At 39.3% G+C, this 25944-nt stretch overlaps 1 protein-coding gene across 3 annotated transcripts in view; it reads right to left on the bottom strand.

Annotated features, from left to right (window-relative positions):
- ATP7A (ATPase copper transporting alpha) overlaps nucleotides 1–25944 on the bottom strand; it is a 137515-nt gene that overhangs the window by 49227 nt on the left and 62344 nt on the right. For all 3 annotated transcript variants that reach the window (XM_003135200.4, XM_013990937.2, XM_013990938.2), the window contains 3 exons: nucleotides 8803–9292; nucleotides 7228–7953; nucleotides 3183–3389 (listed from right to left, as the gene is read on the bottom strand). In XM_003135200.4, the coding sequence (XP_003135248.1) occupies nucleotides 3183–3389; nucleotides 7228–7953; nucleotides 8803–9292 (1423 nt within the window). The remainder of the gene's footprint in view (nucleotides 1–3182; nucleotides 3390–7227; nucleotides 7954–8802; nucleotides 9293–25944) is intronic.

Below are 25944 nucleotides of genomic sequence, written 5' to 3'. Positions count from 1 at the left end.
GGCTACCTGAGAGGGAATTGGGATCTATAGTCCGTAAGTCAGCTCTGGGGTTTGATCAAAAGAAAAAATATAAAAACATTAATTTAATAATAGTTTTTAATAAGAAAACAAAGTACCTAATATAATCTAAGCTTTTTTTTTTTTTTTTTTTGTCTTTTGTTGTTGTTGTTGTTGCTATTTCTTGGGCCGCACCCGCGGCATATGGAGGGTCCCAGGCTAGGGGTTGAATCGGAGCTGTAGCCACCGGCCTACGCCAGAGCCACAGCAACGCGGGATCCGAGCCGCGTCTGCAACCTACACCACAGCTCACGGCAACGCCGGATCGTTAACCCACTGAGCAAGGGCAGGGACCGAACCCGCAACCTCATGGTTCCTAGTCGGATTCGCTAACCACTGCGCCACGACGGGAACTCCTAATCTAAGCTTTTTATATAGAGTGGTTATACTCTGGGCTTTGTGGGTACCAAATAATTCAGATGACTGCATCATGGGAAAGTCTCAGTAATGAGGGAAGGGTATAGAGCAACTAGGAAAAATCTTTTTGCTTCAGCTAAATGTAATCTATTGCCAAAGAGAAATAGAAAATCTGGTTTGTTGGGGGAGGGGAAAATTGGAAAGGTTGGAATAACATATACACACTACTGTATAAAACAGATGATTACGAGAACCTACTGTAGAGCACAGGAAAATCTACTCTATAGTTTATAATAACCTGTATGGAAGAAAAAAAAGAATGGATATATTTATATGTACGACTGATTCACTTTGCTGTACACATGAAACTAATACAACATTGTAAGTCAACTATACTCCGACAAAATTAAATTTAAAAAAAGAAACAGGGAGTTCCCGTGGTGGCTCAGCAGGCTACAAACCTGACTAGTATACATGAGGATGTGGGTTCAATCCCTGACCTTGCTCAGTGGGTTAAGGACCCAGCGTTGCCACAAGCTGTTAATGAAGGTTGCAAACATGGCTCAGATCCCGTGTGCTGTAGCTGTGGCATAGACCGGCAGCTGCAGGTCTGATTCCACCCCTAGCCTGGGAACTTCCATATGCCACACGTGTGGCACCCCCTCCAAAAAAGAAACAAAAGAGGGAAAAATTTGGCTTCTCAAGTTTCAAAAAATGTTTCATACTTATATAAATTACAGATAATTTTTAAAATTCTTCAAACCATAGTCAGAACTCTTTCTATTCATTTTTAGAAATATAATGCAGACAAAACTGAGGGAACACCAGTGACTCCAACAAGGCTAATGGTATTCCTAATGAGGTTAAGAGGTGGTAAAGGGGTAGTATAAAGTAATTGGAAGAATCAGCCTAATGGGTTAAAAAAAAAAAGATTGGTAATTGTAATTTGTAATAGATGTTGCTTGTCTCATGAGAAAGGCTATTTGTGAAATACCCAAAAATAGTTGGTTCTAAAATTAAACAGTCCCATTTCGGAGTTCCCGTCATGGCTCAGTGGTTAACAAATCCTACTAGGAACCATGAGGTTGCGGATTCGATCCCTGGACTCACTCAATGGGTTAAGGATCCAGTGTTGCCATGAGCTGTGGTGTAGGTCGCAGACGTGGCTCGGATCCTGTGTGGCTGTGGTTGTGGTGTGGGCTGGCAGCTGTAACTCCAATTAGACCTCTAGCCTGGAAACTTCCATATGCCTCAGGTGTGGCCCTAGAAAAGACAAAAAAAAAAAAAAATTAAACAGTCCCATTGCAAACTTCTTTTTGCAGAGTTCCCATGGTGGCGCAGTGGTTAACGAATCCCACTAGGAACCATAGAGTTGCAGGTTTGATCCCTGGCCTTGCTCAGTGGGCCAAGGATCCGGCGTTGCCGTGACCTGTGGTATAGGTCACAGATGTGGCTCAGATCCCGTGTTGCTGTGGCTGTGGTGTAGGCTGGTGGCTACAGCTATGATTAGATCCCTAGCCTGGGAACCTCCATATGCCATGGGAGTGGCCCTAGAAAAGGCAAAAAGCCAAAAAAAAAAAAAAGCTTCTTTTTGCTTTAATTTTCTTGCAACCTCCCTCCTGTCCCTTTTTAATCACTCAAGTAAAGTGTAATATAAGCTTTGGCCTTAACTGCATTCTAGTTAGATTATAACAGAGGCTGAAATGACAGAATGCAGACGAGATAACATTGAACTGAACATAGCTCTAATATGTAACACACATCGTGTTACAATGTTCTGGCCTTTATGTATAAGATGACTGTACTGGTCACAGGCCTTCATTGTTATCTACATACTTTGAACTGATTCCCCAATAGTGAGGGTAAGATTATACTAATAGTATTTATTTGGCCCTTGTGACTAACAGCATGTCTCATTAAGATAACTGGGGCTAGGGCTACCTAAGCACCAAATCTATGACTTCAGACTCATTAAACATAATCACTTATCTCTAAGGTTAACAAATCAACTATGCCATACTGCAAAGTCCATTAATGTGAGTGCCAAATTATAAGTTAAAATATCTGAGTATTACTGAATAAAAAATATATACTGCAAGAGGTCCCTTGCAGCACAGCAGGTTAAGGATCTGGTATCATCAAAGCAGTGGCTCAGGTCACTGCTACGGCACAAGTTCAATCCCCGGCCTGGGAACTTCCACACGCCATGGGTGTGGCTGGGAAAAAGACAGAAAAAAAAACATATATATATATATATATTGATTTTGATTTCCTAACCTAAAATGAAAAGTGCTAACTTTTGAACATTTTTACTACAGGCAAAGATCAGTGATCGATCTGTTGTAAGAGAGTAATTTTAAACAAACTTGGTTTTGGTCCAGTGCTTGGTCTGGGTATGGAAATACTGAAACTTATGGGTTCTACTATTAATTTTAAAAGCATAGCTTTATCAAAAAGTTCATACTTCTTAAAATCCATTGCATCCAAGGTCCATAAATAATCTTATGTACTTCCTCTTGCTATCTGACTACAAATTTCATTGATATTAAACTGTGATCATGAGGTAAACAAGACAGGAACTACATCTAAGGGAACAAAACAATTAAAAAAACTGGCTGTCAGGAAGTGAAGGTTGTCCTGCACATCACTGATAGTCTTCATGAGGCCTTGGCAAGAACCATAAACATGGTTATAAAACACATAAGAGGACAAAAAGGACAGAGTCCTCAAATCAGTACATAAAATAACAGGCTTTAAGAGTGTCTTACCTTCTTCTCGTCTCAAATTCCGTTCAATATTTGCTACACAGGAAGCACAGGTCATCCCAGTGACCTGTATGTAACACTTAGATGAAGTCTTTGTCTCCTCCTTGTCATGAACTGGTGTCATCATTTTGGAATTAAATTCATTAGTTGAGGTCAAAAGTGGCATTTCCGATGAGGACTGAGCTATTACTACCAATGGCTCATTTGTATCTGGTGGACAGGGAAAGATTCTTTTCATTTGAGGTATTCTCCAGCTGCATCCTTGTCATTCATCACAATCTACACTACCAGGCACTATCAATCCATTCATTTAAAACCAGCACGGACTTAGAGCCCTGAGCAATGTTATTTTTACACTTGCCACGACGTGACTTTCAAGTTCAATACTGCCCATTCCAATTGTTGGGAAAATCTGAATTAACTGAATAAACAAAACTTTACATCAAGATCTTCCAGCCATTATCTCCACCCCAAACCCCATGTAGTTTATTAATAATTAGCTCTTATTTTTTTCTAATGAATTTATCATTATGTTAGCAATTTGCATACCGGCATTAAAGCAATTTGTGATATAGTAAGTGAAACAAATTTACAAAACAGCACTACAGTGTAATATAATTTTAAAAATTGTTGGAGTCAGAGTTCTCATTGTGGCACAGTGGAAACAAATCTGACTAGGAACCATGAGGTTGTGGGTTTGATCCCTGCCATGGGTTAAGGATCTGGCATTGTCGTGAGCTCTGGTGTAGCTCGCAGACAAGACTCAAATCCCAAGTTGCTGTGGCTGTGGTGTAGGCCGGCATCTGCAGCTCCAATTTGACCCCTAACCTGGGAACCTCCAAATGCCAAGGATGCAGCCTTAAAAAGACAAAAAAAATTTTAAAAAAATTGTTAGAGTGCATATATGACAACATGTGTAAAAAAGCCAGGAAGCATACATACCAAACTATTCTTTTTTTCCCTTTTTAGGGCTGCAACCGCAGCACATGAAAGTTCCCCGGCTAGGGGTCCAATCGGAGCTACAGATGAAGGCCTACACCACAGCCACAGCAACACGGGATCTGAGCCGCATCTGCAACCTACACCACAGCCCACAGCAAAGCCGGATACCCAACCCACTGGGTGAGGCCAGGGATCGAACCTGCAACCTCATGTCTCCTAGTCGGATTTGTTAACCACTGAGCCATGACGACACGAACTCTTATTTTTATTTTATAAATGAGTTCATTTGTGTCATTTCTTTTTAGATTCCACATACAAGTAATAACATATGACATGTGTCTTTTTCTGACTTAGATAATCTCTATGTCCATCCATGTTGCTACAATAGTTTTATTTCATTCTTAATATGGCTGAGTAATATTCCATATCTGTGTGTGATCTCTGCATGTGTATGTATGTGTGTGTGTGTGTCCCCCCCCCTTTTTTTTTGGCCATGCCTATGGAATATGGAAGTTACCAGGCCAGGGATTGGACCCATGCCACAGCAGCAACCTAAGCCACAGCAGTAACAACACCAAATCCCTAATTTCCTGAGCCATCATGGGACTCCTGCATAACATTTTTAAAGTACAGAATCTTGGTTTTGGAGTTCCCTCATAGTGTAATGAGTTAAGGATCCAGCGTTGTCACAGCTGTGACTCTGGTTGCTACTGTGGCATGGGTTCAATCCTTGACCTGGGAAATTCCACATACCATGATCATGGCCAAAAAAAAAAAAAAAAAAGAATCTTGGTCTTCTGAGATTTTCTTTATTAAAGTGAGACTTTCAGGTAGGAATAGAAAATGGTGTAGCCATTTTGGAAAACAGTTTGGTAGTTACTGAAAAAGTTAAACATATCCATCATAGGACCTAGAAATTACATGCCTAGGTATATACCCAGAATTAAAAACAAAACTTGTAAAAAAATGTTCATCTCACCCATTATTCATAATAGCCAAGGAGTGGAAACAGCTCAAATATCCATCAACTGATGAATGGAGAAACAAAATGAGGTACATACATACAATAGACTACTACTATGCAGCAATAAAAAGGAATAAGTACTGACATACATCACAAACCTCGATGAACATTTATTACCTTGAAAATATCATGCTAAGTATAAGACATTAGATACAAAAGGACAAATATTCTGGCTCCACTTAGAGTTGCCAAATTCATAAAAACAGAAAATTGAATAGTAGATAACAGGGCCTGGGAGACGGGGGTGGGGGATAGGAAATGGGGAGTGACTGCTAACCAGTATGGGGTTTCTTTGGGTGGGGGGGTGTGATAAAAAATGTTCTAAAATTACATAGTGGTAATGGCTGCAAAACTCTGTAAATATATACATCAGAATTATGTACTTTAAAAGGGCGAAATTTATGGTATGTGAACTACACCTTGACTTTAAGAAATGAGAATTCTATAATTTCTACCATTTGTCATGAAAACAAAAATTTAGAATGTTTACATCGCTGAATCCTTTTCCACCGACACTTACCACCATAATAATTTCAGCATGTTTTTTATATGCTTATAAGTTTTAGTGAGCTTGAAAAGAGAATAATTGCTATTTGATATTCTTCATTCTGATCAGACAATGACATTGTCTAGAAATTAATTCTGGATATTGAAATTAATTCTAGAAATTAATTAATTCTAGAAATTAATTCTAGACACTGTCTAGAAATTAATTCTTCAACTTTTCACTTGCTATTTTCAGCAAAAAATTTCACTTAGGGAATTTCTAGTTTAATTTAAGGCTAGATTCAATTCTAGTTCACAACAAGTTAACATGGGCAAATTTCACTGGATATGCATTTTTGGATTCAGTTCAAGGTAAGAGCTGCCAAGAAGCAGGAAGACTTTGGGACAGTTCTAGATCAGGTTATTGAATGCCTGAATTAAAAAACAAGGTTAAAATTCTATTATTTAATTCTATTTTTTTCTTTTTAAAATAACATTTGCTTCTCCCATTTTATGTACACATACAAACATACATACATCCTTGTCACAAAAAAAAAAAAAACTTAAAATACATAGGAAAGCACAATGAAAACAAATTATCACCTTTATCCTACCACTCACAAATAACTACTGTTTGGAGTTCCCATTGTGGCTTAGTGGTAACAAACCTGACTAGTATCCATGAAGATGAGGATTTGATCCCTGGCCCTGCTCAGTGGGTTAAGGATCCGGTGTTGCCATGAGCTGCAGTGTAGGTCACAGACACGTCTTGGATATGGTGCTGCTATGGATGTGGCGTAGGCCAGCAGCTACAGCTCTGATTCAACCCCTAGTATGGGAACTTTCATATGCCATATGTGCGGCCCTAAAAAGAAAAAAAAAACAAAAAAAGAAGTAACTACTGCTAAAATTTAGTTCACATACTACCAGAAATCTTACTCATTCATATACATAAATAGCATATACATGGTATAAATCCTTATACATGTGTTTAATATTGATCATACTAAGTATATAGCTTTTTAGCTTGATTTTTTTTTCATTTAACAAAATACCTCAATTTCCTGTTGCATTAAGTATCTTTAATACCATAATTTTTATGGCTTCAAAGCATTTCATCATGCTTTAACATTTCTAGTTTTTAATATTTTAAATAATTATGCAAAAATCTTTATGCCTCTTTGTATATACTGCTGACTACTTCCATATGCCTTAATTTCAAAAAGTGGAATTGCAGTGCCTATTACTCATTTTTCATTAATAAAAACCAAAAGAATTAGCATAGTGTAGATAAAAAAATATTAGAGAGGGAGTTCCCATCATGGTGCAGTGGAAACGAATCCAACTAGGAACCATGAGGTTGTGGGTTTGATCCCTGGCCTCGCTCAGTGGGTTAAGGATTCAGCATTGCCATGAGCTGTGGTGTAGATCACATATGAGGCTCAGATATGGTGTTACTGTGGCTGTGGCAGAGGCTGGCAGCTGTAGCTCCAATACAACCCCTAGCCTGGGAACCTCCATATGCCATGGGTATGGCCCTAAAAAAGAAAAATAAAAAAAGACTATTAGAGAAGTCAAAGAAAAAATGATAATTACCTGACAAGGAAGCATCAAATCCCAAGTCTTCTATTGCTTCTCTCAAGGTTTCTGGAGAGGTTAGTAAAGGATCATACTCAACAGTCCCTTTGCCATTTGCAAGGGATATCCGTATGTATTTTACACCAGGCTTTTTTGATATGACGCCCTCAATAGACTGCACACAAGAGTTACAAGTCATGCCATCTATGTTTATTACTGCTTCTTGAGTCAGAGGCTGGCTCACTATGTTCAAAGGACTCTTTTGAAGAGATGAGCTGGAGGGAGAGTTTGAGGTACACTCAATGTCACTTGTACTAGTAACTCTATATTGCCCTGGTGATATGTCCTCTATTGCTTTTCTCAGAGTTTCTGGAGTGACTAAACTTGCATTGTACTTTACTATGGCAGTTCTATTCTCTAAAGAAACTACTATGCTGCTTACATACTGGAGTGTAGATAAAGCACTTTCAATATTTGACACACATGATTTACAATGCATGCCATCTATGATGAAAATGACTGTTGAATTATTGGTATATGATGTACTCCTTTGTGGTGATCCTTCCAAGGATTTGACTGGTGTGTTCTTTAGACGTTCTATATCAATAGCTCCCAACTTGAGGTACTTAGGCTGTTTTTTGATGAATACTGGAAAGCCCACAGCTTCAATCTGCTTTTTTATTTCCTCTACTGTGATAAGATGAGGTTGATAAATGATAGTAGCTTCTTGGTTGTCCAGAGAAACTAGATAAAAAGAAAAATAATTATTTAATTCAGTTACTCCTGGACCACTTCAGAAAACATTCTGTAGACCAAATCAATACCTCACATAGTTTTTTTTCTCTCATTGTGTAATTATCCTTTCTTAAGATAATTCTGTTCTTTTCAAAAAAATGCTATTGCCACAGACTGGAAAAAAGTAAAAGTTGTGACCTCTATATCTAAGATCTCTAAGTTTCTACATGCATGAATAGAAATATATTAAAGGTAAAGAGGACAAGAGGACCCCAGGCATGTTGTGTTAAGAACCCTAAACTCAAAAAAATAAAATAAATAAAAGGAAAAAAGGAGTTCCCGTTGTGGCGCAGCAGAAACGAATCCAACTAGTATCCATGAGGATGCAGGTTCGATCCCTGGCCTTGCTCAGTGGGTCAGCGATCCAGCGTTGCCTTGAGTTGTGGTATAGGTCACAGGCTCGGCTTGGATCTGGCGTTGCTGTGGCTGTGGTATAGGCCGGCAGCTGTAGCTCCAATTGGACCCCTAGCCTAGGAACTTCCATATGCCATGGGTGTGGCCCCCCCAAAACAAAAAATAAATAAAAAATAAAATAAAAAAATAGAACCCTAAACTCCATGACTTGCTACCCTGGCTGCTTTTTCTGCTAGTTCAAGATTCATGTAACTTTTAATTATAATCATTAACTTTACAGACATTAATCCTGGGAATACACTGTACCTCAGACTTCAATGAAGCAATAACATTTTAGTCCCAGGGATTCAAAATTCATGCTTAAGAAAAATGCAAAAGTTAAAACGTCAAACCAGAAAACTAATCCTTACAAAACAATTAAACAAATAACATCAGACATACTACCTTTAATTCGTTGAACACCTTGCAGTTTTCCAATTTTTCCTTCAATGGTGCTAGTACATGAGTGGCAGGTCATCCCTTCCACCTTCATCTTAAGCATGACTTCACCTGCTTGAGCCATACTGTAATCTTCATAAGTTCCTGACTTTTTCTCCAGAGTTCCAGTATCTAAACTGAGATCTGGAACCAGCTCTATTATCTGATTGGCATTCACTACAGAAGGGATTATTGTCACCACTGCAGTTCTCTGCTGAGGGGAAATTTTAATGTCTGTCACACCTTTGGTCTTGAGCAATGTGCCCTGGATATGGTCCCACGGTGGAGCCAGTGAAGCAGCAACCGTCAGAAACACAGTCTCAGTTAAAATAGGGAGAGGCTTAGGATTGTGGAGAATAGCATCAAAGCCCATGTCATCAATAGCATCCTGTAGGGTCTTTGGAGTATGTAGTTTAGGGTCATAAATAATAGTTGCATTTTTTTCTTCCAGTGAAACCTTGTGGGAGGAAATTTCAGAAGTCAGTTTAATTAAACTACATAACTTGGAACTTAGAAGTAGCAATCATCACACCACCTTCAAGAATGAAACAAATAATTCAATCAAAAGAGTTTCTGTGTTGGTTTTAACCTTTATTATTCTCTTTAGAAAGAAACACAAAATGTCTTGTGTACCTACAGTAATGGTAAAGCTCTATGTAGCTGTATGTGACTCAGGTACTGATCAGGAAATTGAAACATGCATTGACAAACACACCCTAGAATTCCACAAAAGGCAACAAACTACTCTTTCCTACCTTCTCCTTTCACAAATTATTCTAAAATTTCACACTCTACCAATTCAAAAAGTAATAGAGAAAACAGGATCAGCTACAGAAAAGGTGATATGAAGTTCAAACTTACTTTTTTTTTTTTTTTTTTTTTTTTTTTTTTTTTGCTTTTTAGGGCCACACCTGCAGCATATGGAAGTTCCCAGGGTAAGGGCCCAATAGGAGCTACAGCTGCTGGCTGGCCACAGCCATAGCCACAGCCACAGCAACACAGGATCCAAGCCGTGTCTGCCACCTACGCCACAGCTCACAGCAATGCTGGATCCTTAACCCACTGAGTAAGGCCAGGGATCAAACCCGCAACCTCATGGTTCCTAGTCGGATTCGTTCTGCTGCACCACGACGGGAACTCCTTAAGTTTAGGAACTCCTTAAGTTTAAACTTTTAAAATGTTCAATTAAGATAACTTTGTTGACAAGAAAAGGTATAAACATTCTAGGTTATGAATGAAGGCGGTATTCATAAGGATTTTGTAGCAAATATTCCTATATCCTTCTAAGTCACTCAAGTTAATACAGTCTAATATATTACATCTTTCTTTTGCCTGTTTTGACTATAAAAACAATGATTTTTTTTTCTTCTTGGCTTTTTAGGGCCACACCTATGACATATAGGAGTTCCCAGGCTAAGGGTCAAATCAGAGTTATAGCTGCTGGCCTATGCCACTGGCATAGCAATGCCAGATCTGAGCTGCGTCTGTGACCTACACTGCAGCTCGCAGTAATGCCATATCCTTAACCCACTGAGCAGGGCCAGGGCTCAAACCTGTATCCTCACGGGTACTAGTCAGGTTCGTTTCTACTAAACCACAACAGAAACTCCCAATGATTGTATTCTTAAAGCTTAGCAACTGTATATAATTTAACTACTACCAGGACATCTTAACCTGCTTCTGTTGGCTAACATGTTACCTAGATTTATGATGAAGTCATTCACACAAACACACACACACACACACACACACACACACACACAAAACTAAGTTGGGAGTCAGATTTGAGTTCCAGTATCCATTCTCCACTTACCAGTCAACCACACTCTGAATGTTTTACCATCTGAAAAATGGAGAAATTTACCCTATTATCTTCCAGGGTTGTTATAAGGATCATATGAGTAAATAGAAAAGCAGTTCTTTGCAACAGTGAATCATATAAAAGTAAACATTTAACATCTAATATTTATCAAGGACCTATTATATGTGCCAGGAACTGGGATTCTCAGGATACCAAACTAATCACGACACAGTCACAGGGAAGAATACTACAATAGAGGATAGAGAAAATGAATACCATTCAACACTAGGAATGTGTGTCCAAAAAGGCTTCTTAGGGAAGGTAACACTTGAATGTTAAAGGAAAAACAGAAATAAGCAAGGATATATGAGGCAGGGAATTCCTGACAATGGGAAACATTAAAGTAGAGAAAAATGATGGGCTGGAGAATTAAGCACCTGCTTCATCACGGAGCCTCTTTATGTCAATAATGGTCAGTAGTTTATCCTAGAGGTAACAGAGAGCCATGGAAGCTCAGCAGGGGAATGACATGTTTATGTTTGCATTGAGAGAAGAATCATTTTGGGGGTACTAAGGAGTAGGTGGGTTATGGGACTGTGCTGTCCTGGCTGTGGAGGTAGCTAAATGAATCAATACATGTGTTAAAATTCACCCAAACTTAAAAACAAACTAACACCTCATATAACTTTACACCAAAGGAAGTCAATTTTACTCTACAATTTTTAAAAACAAAAAATGAAAAGATTAAAAGTTCATTTCCTCAGAGTTCCCACTGTGGCTCAGCAGGTTTTCAAACCCAACTAGTATCCATGAGGATGTGGGTTCAATCTGTGGCCTCACTCAGTGGGTTAAGGATCTGGTGTTGCCATGAGCTGTGGCATAGGCCAGCAGCCGCCGCTCCGATTCTAACCCTAGCCTGGGAACTTCCATATTGTACGGGTGCAGCCCTGAAAAGCCAAAAAAAAAAAAAAAAAATCAGTTCCTCAGTTGTATTAGCCACATTTCAAGAGTTTGACGGCCAATGCGGCTGCCATATGGGACAGAGTAGATACAGAACATTTCCATCATTACAGAATGTTCCATTGGACAGAACTGCTCTATGTACTACAACACTTTTTCTGGTAAAGTGTCAAACTTTTTTAAAAGGGAAGGGAAATTTTTTCCCTTTAGGTTTAAATACACTGCATCTGGTATCTCTTAAATAAGACCTGGTTTTGAGCTAATTTCCCTCTCCTCCAAAAAAATTTTCAATTTACCAATATATCCAATTTCGAGAAACTGTTCTTTTTTTTTTTTTTTTTTTTTTGGTCTTTTTGCCTTTTTAGGGCTGCGCCCACTGCATATGGAGTTCCCAGACTAGGGGTCCAATTGGAGCTACACCTGCTGGCCTAAACTACAGCCACAGCAACATGGGATCTGAGCCGCATTTGCAACCTACACCACAGCTCATGGCAATCCCGGATCCTTAACCCACTGAGCAAGGCCAGGGATCAAACCCACAACCTCATGGTTACTATAGTCAGGTTCATTAACCACTGTGCCACTGCGGGAACTCCCGAGAAACTGTTCTTAAAACTGATTTTTGGGAGTTGCCATTGTGGCGCAGCAGAAATGAACCGACTAGTATCTATGAGGATGTGGGTTTGATCCCTGGCCTCACTCAGTGGGTTAAGGATCTGGCATTGCCATGAGCAGAGGGGTAAGCTGCAGACGTGGCTTAGATTCCACATTGTGGTAACTGTGGTATAGGGTGGCAGCCGTAGCTCTGATTTGACCCCTTGCCTGGGAACTTCCATATGCTGCAGATGCAGCCCTAAAAAGTAAAAAAAAAAAAAAAAAAAAAAAAAAAAAAAAAAAAAACCTGATTTTCAAGGTAAAAATCACTTTGTCACTAGATGGTTTGCTACACTTTCTACTGCTTTAGCCTGTCTTCTGTTTATAAAAGACATAAGGAAATAAGGAAACTATGTATGTAAAATACTATACAAAAAAAAGTATTATCCTATGTTGTTTTCATGCTGCATACCAGAAAGTACTTCCTTATTTAGTAACTTCTATTTGTGTGTTTTAAAGCTGGGCCAACCCCACCTAGCACAAAAATGTTCCCCTTTGGAATAACAGCACTCAACTTTTCCTCTGAATATTAGAGACCAAAGAGACTTCTCAAGCCCAAGGTCTCAAAAGAAAAACAGGCAGCACCTTTATTTTTTTTAAGAGGAAATTCACTTAGTGATTATCACAATACTGTTCTGTATGCCAAATCCTTGGGCAAGAAATATTTAACAGATATTTACTGAGTACCTATTATGTGCCTGGCACTGTGCTAGTTGCTAGAGATACAATGGTTAGCAAAAACAGGTACAGACTCCATAGAGCCAGAAATTGCTGGTAGCAGTCTGATTCTGGGTCTGTGCACTCTTCTTTCACATGATCCCCATCAATGTAAACCACCTTCACCTATTCCCCATGTAACTAAAGTTTCAACAGCTTGTTTTTTCTTCTCAGAATTTTTCATTAGGAATCAATGTTCCCACTCCTGGGCATCTATCCAGAGAAAACCACGACTCGCAAAGACACATGTACTCCGATGTTCATTGCAGCATCACTTACAATAGCCAAGACATGGAAACAACCTAAATGTCCATCGACAGAGGAGAGGATCAAGAAGATGTGGTACTTATACACAATGGAATATTACTCGGCCATTAAAAGGAACGAAATGCCAGCATTTTTAGCAACATGGATGGACCTAGAAATTATCATGCTAAGTGAAGTCAGCCATACAATGAGACACCAACATCAAATGCTTTCACTGACATGTGGAATCTGAAAAAAGGACAGACTGAATTTCTTTGCAGAACAGATGCTGACTCACAGACTTTGAAAAACGTATGGTCTCCAGAGGAGACAGTTTGGGGGGTGGGGGGATGTGCTTGGGTTGTAGGACGGAAATCCTGTGAAATTGTATTGTGATGATCATTTTACAGCTACAGATGTGATAAATTCATTGAATAATAAAAAAATAAAAAATAAAAAAAATTAAAAAGGAATCAATGTTGTTTCCAGAGCAATTATTCTTCTATTATATCAAGAGTGCCTCTGAAAATAAGCATCTAATAGTCTACCAAATTATGAATGTGACCACTATGAAGGACTCAAGATAGAGGGACTATTTACTATACTTAAATGAAAGTAGGAGAGGAAGAGAAGAAAAGAAATCACATGTATTCTGTGGCCTCAATAGCACTAACAGAGGTGTAGAGAAAAAAATAAATAAATAAAATAAAATAATAAAAAATATAAAAATTTAAAAAAGAGGTGTAGAGGGTGTTGATTGTTCATAGGGATTCTAAAGATCCATTATTTTAATGCATATGGAGTTGTTTACTGAAATGTACAAAACATGAAATTCAAGAACAATGTAATTTATCTGCATGTAATTTCTGTATAATTTGCATAAATATACAAAGGCTGCATCGTCTATTCTCAAACAAGAACCCTGAACAAATCACCCTAATCAAAGGGCTTCAGTTTCTTGAGAGACTGGACTACACAGTCCTTTTGACTTAGAGAACTTTCTATAAGAGCTAAAACTGTGTTACCACCACTTCTTGGGTTTGTCATTAGTACTTTTTTTTATATTCATTCTCATCTGAGAATAAAACGTGATCCAATTTCTTACCAGAAGGCTAGAAAATTGAACAAATTGCCCAAGAAACCCAATATGAAAATGAAAGAGCTAGGATTCAAATGTAGGTCCTGGTAACTCCAAAGTCCATGCTCTTTTCATCTATCAATGATAAGGCAGGAGCTTCAATTTCCTTGAAAAACTAAAATTCCATGCCTGTGTTTAGAGCCATGTGAGGCTTATAAATAAAAACACCTGAAAATGGGGAAGGATCAAGATGGCAGAGGAATAAGATGGCACACTCACCTTCAAACACATCCAAAAAAAACAAAAAAACAAAAACTACGTATAGAATGATTAACACAGAACATCTGCTGAAGGATGGCAGAAGACCTTAAACCTCCAAAAAGGGCAAGAAACCCTCCACATAACTCGGTAGAACAAAAGAAGAAAAGAGAGAGAGAAAAGGAATGAGGAAAGGACTAGCCCTCCTGAGAGGGAGCTGTTAAAGTAAAAAGGAACCCACAACCTAGGAAGCTACCTAACCGACAGGGAGATCAGCTGAGACAGAGAGACCTCAAAGTCGCCAAGAAAAGCTCAGCAGCTGGACTAAGGAGGGCAAAGCAAAGTGAGAGCTGCACAGATTATCTGCACCACTGCCCTGGACACCACAGCCTGAGATGCTTGAGTGGGGGCTGGGTGCTGAGATTCAGGCTCCGGAGGTCAATTCTGGGGAGAGGACTAGGGTTGGCTGTGTGGGGACAGCCTAAGGGGTAAGGAGCGGTGTGCCACAGGCTGGGCAACAGAACAACACAGCTGAGGGAACCTGGGAGGAGGTCTAGGCCTGCAGAAGCAAGCAGCCATTGTTGGGGAAGGCAAGAGCAGGAGGGGTAAACCACCATAGAAATCTCTCTCCCTTTGCACACTTGGACTCTAAGAGGGCGGGGTGCCTCTGGCACAGGTTACAGGTGGCAAGAGGCCACTTGCTTGGCTACAGGAGACTGGGCACCTCTTGTGCAGGCTATGGGGTGGCCAGGCACCTCTTGTGTGGTCTGGGGGCGCTAAGTGAAATGTGGTGCCTCTTGCATGACCTACAGGCAGTGAGGACAAACCACAGCAGTCATGTCAGAAACCAGAGGGAGGCATGGCCCACTTGGGGTCTGTGAACAGTCTCCACCTGTGGCCCCAGTCACCTCAGAAGTCAGCAAAAAAGAGGGCACTGCAACTGAGCACCACCCATTGTTACTCTCACTCCCATGGGAACACATCCGCCTTGCTGCTACCACTGCCAAATGCTCCAGGCAGCACCTACACATGCCTGGTCACTGTTACTTCCCAGGACGCTGCAACTACAAACAGCCTGTGCAGCACCTCCTGCGTGGGCTAAATGGGATGAGGTGCCTCATGCAAGGGTCTACAGGTGGTGGGGGCAAACCACTGCAGTTATCTCTGAATCCAGAAGTGGGCGTAGCTGCCACCACTAGGGATCCATGAACAGGAACCCTTGCAGCCCCAATCACCTCAGAAGGAACCGCAGAGGAAGGCGTTGTGAATGACCACCACCCATTGTTGCTCTCACTCCCCTGGGAACTCACACACCCAGCCACTGCCACTGCCAAATGCACCAGGCACCATCAAAATCTGCCTGAGGCTCATTACCACTTCCCACAGCCCTGCAACTAGGAGTAGCCTGCATAACCTTCCTGCACTTCCTTGCTACTATCAAGAGCCCAGCAACCAGGCAATGACTACTAGCCCTGCCCACTGCCTCCTCCCTGGAAACACACTCAGGGACATAACAGCCTGCTCACACTGAAGAAAGAGACAGCAAATATCCAAACTCCCATGCCAAAAATAAATAGTAACCCCCCACAAAATACAAAGGGGGCACTCTTGCATTAGAAATAGCCATCCAAGACCACAGTAACTGGTTTCCCTAAACTCACAGAAAATGAAAAATATAAGTGAAATGAAGCAGCTCAGGAACCATTCCCAGTAAAAAGAACAGAAGAATTCACCTGAAGCAGCAAACAATGAAATAGACCTCTGCAGACTAATAGACACAAAGTTCAAAAGGGAGATGGTAAAAATACTGAAGGAATTAAGGGTGAATATGAAGGAATTAAGAGCGGATATAAACAGTACAGCAGATTACTTTAGAAAGGAGCCAGAAAATATGAGGAGGAGACAAGAAAAATTACAAAATTCATTTGCAGAGACACAAACTGAACTAAAGGCACTAAAGAGCAGAATGAATAATTCAGAGGAACGAATTAGTGACTTGGAAGATTGAATAATGGAAATCACCCAATCAGGACAGCAGACAGAAAACCAAATGAAAAAACATGAAAGCAATATAAGAGATCTATGGGCTAATGTAAAGCAGGCCAATGTACACATAATAGGGATTCCAGAAGGGGAAGAAAAAGAAAAGGGGATTGAATATATATTTGAAGAAATTATGGCTGAAAACTTTCCAAATCTAAAGGAAACAGATATCAAGATACAGGAAGCACAGAGAGCCCCAAACAAGTTGAACCCAAACAGGCCCACACCAAGACATATTATAATAAAAATGGCAAATGTACAAGATAAAGAGAGGATTCTAAAGGCAGCAAGAGAAAAACAAAGTGTTAATTATAAGGGAACCCCCATAAGGATATCAGCTTATGTCTCCACAGAAATACTACAGGCCAAAAGGGAGTGGAAAGATATACTCAAAGTTCTGAAAGGGAAAAACTGGCAGCCTAGAATACTCTACCCAGAAAGAATATCATTTAAAATAGGAGGAAAAATAAAGAATTTCACCAACAAAGAAAAGCTAAAAGAGTACAGCAATACTGAACCCATTCTAAAAGAAATACTGAAAGGGCTCCTCTAAATAAAAAAGAAGTAAGAAGAAATAGGATGGAGGAAATCACAATTGGAAAGCAATCACTTAAATAAACCGGTATAGAGATGTAAAAGGAAAAAAAAACCAGGAGGTTGCAGGTTCGATCCCGGGCCTTGCTCAGTGGGTTAAGGATCTGGCGTTGCTGTTAGCTGTGGTGTAGGTTGCAGACGCAGCTCAGACCCCGCATTGCTGTGGCTCTGGCGTAGGACAGTGGCTACAGCTCCGATTAGACCCCCAGCCTAGGAACCTCCATATGCCACGGGAGCAGCCCTCAAAAGGCAAAAAGACAAAAAGACAAAAAAAAAGACTAAGACTATAGCCCAAAATCAATACAAAAATTCAAAAGCCAAATGTTTTAAATGAAAAGGATGCAGGGATTTTTTTTAGTTTAAGTTGTAACTTTGTTTTTCTGCAAACTGAGTATTTTGTAAGAACTTTTATTGCTAATATAATTTCATTTTGCTTCAAAAATTATACAACCAATGCATAATTATTCACTAATACAAAGAAAGAAAATAGTGAAATTCCCTCTTCACATCATCTGTCCACTGCTAGTTTTTACCTTGGATTTGACATTTCTTTATTCCTTGCAATAAAGTTCAGGTAAATCAGAAAATTAGGCCTTTTTAAATAACTGATTCTACATCTTCATGGATGGATAATTGTTATGTAAGTATTTATATAAAGCAAATGTCTATGTTACTCTAATATAGCATTTGAAAAAATAAATTTACCATAGCAAAAGTTAGGAGGGGAAAAAAAGTTCCAACTAGGAATAAAAATATTGATTTCTATATTCTGATAAGAAACAATATTTAAGATATATTTGCTAAGTGAAGGGAGGTATAAAACAACATGTATGGTATGCTTCCAGTTATATAAAACACACACATGCACATATATATGTATGTGATATTTAACACGCAGGTGGGGGGCATTAGGGGCACCCACCCCTGGGGTAGATGAAAATCTTCACAGTTGGTTCTCCATATCCTCAGTTCCATGGATTCAACCAACCACAGATCATGTAGTACCACAGTACATATTTATTGGAAAAAAAAAAATCCATGTATAAGTGGACCTGCACGGTTCAAACCCATGTTGTTCAAGGGTCAACTGTATACATAAATGGATACAGATATACTCATGTAAATTATTTTATATTCAAAGTCTATTTCTGGAAGAATCCATAAATAGAAACTGATAACTAGTTTTTTTTGAAGAGGGGGATTTTTTTGTGTTACTTTTCCAATAATAATTTTTTTTAAAAACAGTTAATTTTAAGAGAAGCAAGGAATGTATTGATCCACAGGATGAATTCAGCAACTGCTAGCATCTAGGTGGTCATTTTTTTAAAAGATAGTCTGCATTATGCGCTGAAGCCCTCATCTGAGGAAAGGGAAATAGAATTCAAAAAAAAGTATAAGTTTCAAGGACAAAGTAATTTAATAAAGGCATTAACATTTAGAGTTACTCAATACTTTTATTTAATTAAATTTGTTTTTACATTTCCACTTCCAAAAAGGCCAGATAATCCCAGAGAAAGACCTTCACATTATCCGTCCATTTTATTTTTCCCCTGAACAGAACACTGGGGTGATTAAATAAAGCTTCAGGTTAATCCCTTTAAAGTCTACAGCCTTGACACCAGCAGAACGAGAGTATTACACTCATTTATAAACCTCACAATTTAAGACACAATTCTCAGAATTTTAAATACATACATTCAGCTTTTGCTGAAGCTGCAAAGAGATAAAATCATATTCATTCTACTTATTCCAAAATTGGGGACTTCCTGACTATTCACTCTCCCTGAATTCTGTTAAAGCTCTAATCTGTTTCACTGTAATATTTGCAGTAAAGCAACCCCACCCAATTTAACATCAAAATTGCCTTACTTCATAGCAGAGTTGTATCCCAAACACCACAAGAGCTCCTGGATTTAGTCAAAACAACGTCTTCTTCAAATATGGTTTCTAAATTGACTGCACATTAGCCTTTTTTTTTTTCATGTCATATCTGTACAATACGTCTTAACTGTAATCTCAGAAACTATGATCCAGAAATTTTAAACCTCAACATTCTTTAAAAAGTAACCAGTATTGGAGTTCCCGTCGTGGCGCAGTGGTTAACGAATCCGACTAGGAACCATGAGGTTGCGGGTTCGGTCCCTGCCCTTGCTCAATGGGTTAGCAATCCGGCGTTGCCGTGAGCTGTGGTGTAGGTTGCAGACGTGGCTCGGATCCCGCGTTGCTGTGGCTCTGGCGTGGGCCGGTGGCTACAGCTCCGATTTAACCCCTAGCCTGGGAACCTCCATATGCCGCGGGAGCGGCCCAAGAAATAGCAACAACAACAACAAAAGACAAAAAAAAAAAAAAAAAAAAAAAAAGTAACCAGTATTTATGGGAGTTCCTATCGTGGCTCAGCGGAAACAAATCCACCTAGGAACCATGAGGTTGTGGGTTCGATCCCTGGCCTCACTAAGTGGGTTAAGGATCCGGTGTTGCCATGAGATGTGATGTAGGTCTCAGGTCTCTGGCGTTGTGTGGCTCTGGCATAAGCCGGCAACAACGGCGCCAATTGACCCCTAGCCTGGGAACCTCCATATGCCGCAGGTGTGGCCCTAAAAAAAAAAGTAACCAATATTTATGTATTAACATGTTGAGCTGCATTTTGACTATAAATTATGTTTGGACAAGGACAAATTTTATATATGGTGCCTAAAAAGAGGTGAATCCCTCTTTTGTGGCCTCTGAAACATAAACATTTTGAGGGCCTTCTTTAATAAAAATAACACAAGTATAAATAACAAAATTCTGCACAAATGTAAATATTCTAACTGGGTAACAAAATCACAAGTTACAAATTTTTAAAAGCTACCAAATGCCATAAAATCCATTAAAATAATGTTTTTATTGGAGTTCCCGTCATAGAGCAGCAGAAACGAATCTGATTAGGAACCTGGCCTCACTCAGTGGGTTAAGGATCTGGCATTGCATGAACTGTGGTGTAGGTCAAGATGCACCTCAGATCCTGAGTTGTTGTGGCTGTGGTGTAGGCCGGCGGCTATAGCTCTGATTCAACCCCTAGCCTGGGAACCTCCATATGCCGCAGCTGCGGCCCTAAAAAGAAAAGAAGAAAAAACATTTTTATTAATAACACTTGATACACCTGAATAATGTCTTCTTTTTCTACCTTTTTGGCTATATAAGTACTCTGATTGCTGCCTCATTTAACGATGATTTTGTAAAATCATTTTCTATATAGAAAAAAAAAAACCACTACTTCAGTCTTTCCTGTAGGTCAAAATATTTTTTATTAATGATAGTTTAGAAAAGTTGTTTTCAATGTCACAACTAGATATTCATATATTTTTAGTGCTATTGTCAAATTTGGGAAAACTATTCAGATTCTTTTATATACAAGTTACAAGATGTCAGGGCATTTCAGAAAAGTTAACTTGTACAGTGACTAGTCTTAAATACTCTTTGAATTGCTAACACTCATTTACCACTTTTACACTGGGCTATACACCTTTATGTCATCACAGTGGGTGAGTTAACACCATGAGTGGTAAGGGTATTACTAGAAGCCATTCTTACACCAGAATTTGCAGCAAAAATTTCACTATACACAGAAGTGACTAAGAACCACATATAGTCAAGTATCTTACTATCCCCCCAAACCAAGCATACCGCCAATTCAACCTCCCATTAGCCAGATCCCCAAAATGCCCATGGCACGCACATCCAATACTGCCAACACAAAGGGAAGTCTAGCAGCAGAGGAGTCGAAGTGGAAATAGAAAAAGGACTTAAAGGGTTGTGGGTAAAATATTTTACTTTTGCAAAAACACATAACCATGTGAACACACTGCTAAGATTCCTCCTTCCCGGGTCTCAGACGGGGTCAGCGCAAGTGAGGGGTTCTGAAACTTAAGCTTCATTATCTGCACCATCAATTTGTCTCTAGACCTAGAAGACAACCTTAGTAAAATATTTTTTTTTCTTTTTGCCTTTTCTAGGGCCACTCCCGTGGCATATGGAGGTTCCCAGGCTAGGGGTCTAATCAGAGCTGTAGCCGCCAGCCTATGCCAGAGCCACAGCAATGCAGGATCCGAGCCGCATCTGCGACCTACACCACAGCTCACAATAATGCCAGATCCTTAACCCACCGAGCAAGGCCAGGGATCAAACCCGCAACCTTGTGGTTCCTGGTCAGATTCGTTAACCACTGAGCCATGATGGGAACTCCCAGTAAAAATTTTTTTTTCCAGTAAAATATTTTTTAAAGGAAGGAAAAAAGAAGAAAGATCACTAGTATACACTATATCACATGGGCTTTTGACTGAAGAAGGAGAGACAGAGCTGGAAAAGGCAGAAAAAGAGTGTTTACTTTTATTTTCAGCAAACTAATTATGAATGTGCCCTGGAAAGCAAAGCCCTAAGTATCTGTCACTGGGAGCCGTATAAATCAGCTGATAACACAAAGTGCTTTCATATTACATTTCTGCTTTTACTGTACAACTTAATCCAATTTAATTGCATTCTTCTGACCTTATTAAATAGGCTTTATTAAGCAGAGGTGAATTCTGGGAAGATGCAGTAGAAATAGCAGTCTTACATATGAGTGGGGTGCAACAGGCCTTGGGGGAAAATTCATACAAGAATATATTTGCAAATGTCAAAGCAGAATCTAGTCCTTTAGTTATGCATAGATATGTTGGCAAAGAATAATATAAAATAGTTTGTCAGAGACTTGAGAGTTATGGAAAATGCATTAGTCATCACTAGACAGTAAGTACCTAAGTCACTTGGGAAAAAATTATATGAACTAGTTTCTAGAACGTTAAAACAGTTTTACTGAAATTAGCATAGACACTTAATTAGTAAGATTTAGCTTCCATCCTGGCCCCCAGCACCAGCCGCCTTACATCAAGTGAGGGAGGTTTAATTGACTTCATTTGAGGATAAATCAAGTGCAGGTGTCATGCTTATTCACTGAAGTTAAATGACTTACTTTTAAAGCTTTGGCACTGAAGGTTGCAGAGCTACTTCTGTCATCCTCTTTTCTAACTAGCAATCTGTGGATATCCATCTGATTTTTTGATAGTTAGGATTAGTGAAAAAAATCACAAAATGTTTTTATAAATTTGAGTATTTTGAATATAAACACATTTGAGAAAACTGGCAGTATAGTAAAGAAAAGTTACCTGTCACCTCTCAGCTTTTCCAACCTGGCTCTCTCTCCAAAGCAAATTAAAGGCAGCAGTGTCCTTGGGGAGGGGAGGAAGCAATAAGGAAGCCTCTATGACTAGAGTTATGCCAAGGTACATGGTTAATACAAAGGGAAATCCTACTTTTGGAGCATGGGAAAATGGAAAATTCATAACTAAGCATTCACATGGATAGGTAGAGGACAGAAAACTTAGCAGAAGGCGTATTACACAATGTAAATAGTGTACAGTTTAGTTAACAAATGAGAAACACTGATTGCCTCCCATACAAATAGTAAAATGGATACAAAGTGTACTATGTCCTCTTCAGCCAAGATGAATATGAAACTCAGACATGGAAAAAATCAGCTGCAGATTTTCAGATTAGAAAAGAATTGCCTGCATATTGAAACCACACTTCACATGACTCTGGAATTAAGAATATTTCGTAGCAAACTTCATAAATAATTACTATGTGCCAATTAACCAATTTTTGGCAATAAAAACAAGTCAAACTGAAGCCGATTTGCTAAAGATCTTATGAAAAGTCAAAATCACAGACAAGAATACTGTAGCTATTGTATAGCACAAGAAAATCCACTCAATAATCTATAATTACCAGAGTTCCCTCTGCAGTGCAATGAATTAATGATCTGGCTTGTCTCTACAGAGGCCCTGGTTAGATTCTCCCCCACCTGGCACAGTGGGTTCAAGATCCAGTGTCCTGTAGCTGTGGTGTAGGTTGCTCTGGCTCAGATTCAATCACGGGCCTGGGAACTTCAACATGCCGTGGGGGCAGCCAAAAAAGAAAATAAATACATAAATAAAAAAATTTTTTAAAAATCTTTAAAAAATAATAATCCATAATAAACTATATGGGAAAAGAATCTGAAAAAGAATAGATATGTGTGTATGTATAATTGATTCACTTTGCTGTATACCTGAAAGTAACACGATGCTGTAACTCAACTGTACTCCAATATAAAATAAAAATTAAATTAAAAAAAGAATATCGTAGGGACAAGAAAGCATGAATCCTGTACTTCACTGAAAAGCTAAAACCCATTTTTAAATCTCTGAATAATAAATGGGTAAAAATTAATGTTTACATTAAGAATATTTTTTTTTAATTTAAGAACTTCAGCTTCCATAAGTATTTGATCTGGAGATATACAAAATGTTCTAGTTCCAATTTAATGATTCATGTACTAAAATAAATATACTGAACTTATTACTAGAAAGAATCCATCAGACCCCAAATTTTAAATCTTGCACTAAATCTGATGTGCAGTTGGACAAAGCTCCCTTTAGAATATTAAAATCTACTCTGGGCAGCATGTCTACAATGTATCTTTTGCATGTGAATCTGAACTAGTCATAGGAAACCCATTTTAGGATTGAGGCAAACTGATCAAATTCCAAAGTTACATTAATTTTCCACCATCAGCATAATGAATATTGTACAAAATCCAAATTACAGAAAACTTTTGGTAAACAGAACCACCACCAATATAAAGTTGTTTAATGATGCTGAAAACTTAAATAATATATTAAAATAATAAGTACATTATACGAATGAGGACACAACTCAGTTAAAATGACACCTTGACTCTGGCAGTGAAAATAACACACTGAAGAGTCAGAAATTCACAGTATAATATTTAAGAAAAGCATCCATAAGAACAGTACAGAGGTTCCTTCAAAAACTAAATATACCCAGACAATTACGGTCAATTAATCCTTGACAAAGGAGGCAAGAACATAAAATGGGGGAAAGACAGTCTTTTCAGCAAGTATTGCTGGAAAACCTGGACAGCTGCATACAAATCAATGACACTAGAACACACCCTCACACCACGCATAAAAATAAACTCAAAATGGCTTAAAGACAACTATAAGGAGTTCCCGTCGTGGCGCAGTGGTTGACGAATCCGACTAGGAACCATGAGGTTGCGGGTACGGTCCCTGCCCTCGCTCAGTGGGTTAACGATCCGGCGTTGCCATGAGCTGTGGTGTAGGTTGCAGACGCGGCTCGGATCCCACGTTGCTGTGGCTCTGGCGTGGGCCGGTGGCTACAGCTCCGATTCAACCCCTAGCCTGGGAACCTCCATATGCCACGGGAGCGGCCCAAGAAATAGCAACAACAACAACAACAACAAAAAGACCAAAAGACAAAAAAAAAAAAAAAAAAAAAAGACAACTATAAGACATCATCAAACTCCTGGAAGAGAACATAGGCAAAATATTCTCTGACATCAACCTTACAGATGTTTTCTCAGGTCAGTCTCCCAAAGCAACAGAAATAAAAGCAAAAATAAACCAATGGGACCTAGTCACACTGACAAACTTTTGCACAGCAAAGGAAACCATTAAAAAAAACAAAAAGACAACTTACAGAATGGGAGAAAACAGTTTCAAATGATGCAACTGACAAGGGCTTAAACTCCAAAATATACAAGCAACTTATACAACTCAACTGGAAAAAAGCCAACAATCCAATTGAAAAATGGGCAAAAGACCTGAATAGACATTTCTCCAAGGAAGAGATACAGATAGCTAACAAGCACATAAAAAAATGCTCAACATCCTTGATTATTAGAGAAATGCAAATCAAAGCTACCACGAGATACCACCTCACCAGTCAGAATGTCCAACATTAATGAGTCCACAAATAACAAATGCTGGAGAGGGTGTGGAGAAAAGGGAACCCTCTTGCACTGTTGGTGGGAATGTAAGCTGGTACAACCACTATGGAGAACAGTATGGAGGTACCTTAGAAAACTATACATAGAACTACCACATGACCCAGCAATCCCACTCTTGGGCATATATCCGGACAAAACTTTCCTTGAGGAGTTCCTGTTGTGGCTCAGTGGTTAATGAATACGACTAGGAACAATGAGGTTGTGCGTTTGATTCCTGACCTCACTCAGTGGGTTAAGGATCCGGCATTGCCACGAGATGTGGCATAGGTCGCAGACATGGCTTGGATCCTTTGTTGCTTTGGCTCCAGCATAGGCCTGTGGCTACAGCTCTGATTCGACCCCTAGCCTGGGAACCTCCATGTGCCGAGGGTGCAGCCCTAGAAAAGACAAAAAGACAAAAACAAAACAAACAACAACAAAAAAAACTTTCCTTGGAGTTCCCATCATGGCTCAGTGGAACCATGAGGTTGCAGGTTTGATCCCTGGCCTTGCTCAGTGGGTTAAGGATCCGGCGTTGCCGTGAACTGTGGTGTAGGTCCCAGATGCGGCTCGGAGCCCATGTTGCTGTGGCTGTGGCGTAGGCCAGCAGCTGTAGCTCCGATTGGACCCCTAGCCTGGAAACCTCCATATGCTGCAGGTGCGGCTCTAGAAAAAGGCAAAAAGACCAAAAACAAACAAACAAACAAACAAAAAAAAAACCACAACTTTCCTTGAAAAAGACATATTCACCCACATATTCATTGCAGCACTATTCACAATAGCCAAGACATGGAAACAACCCAAATGTCCATCGACAGATGATTGGATTAGGAAGATGTGGTATATATACACAATGGAATCCTACTCAGCCATAAAAAAGAACAAAAT

Source organism: Sus scrofa, chromosome X, assembly GCF_000003025.6.
Source record: "Sus scrofa isolate TJ Tabasco breed Duroc chromosome X, Sscrofa11.1, whole genome shotgun sequence".
Taxonomy (NCBI): domain Eukaryota; kingdom Metazoa; phylum Chordata; class Mammalia; order Artiodactyla; family Suidae; genus Sus; species Sus scrofa.
The sequence above is the reverse complement of the archived record's forward strand: the minus strand, read 5'-3'. Positions and strand labels throughout refer to the sequence as shown.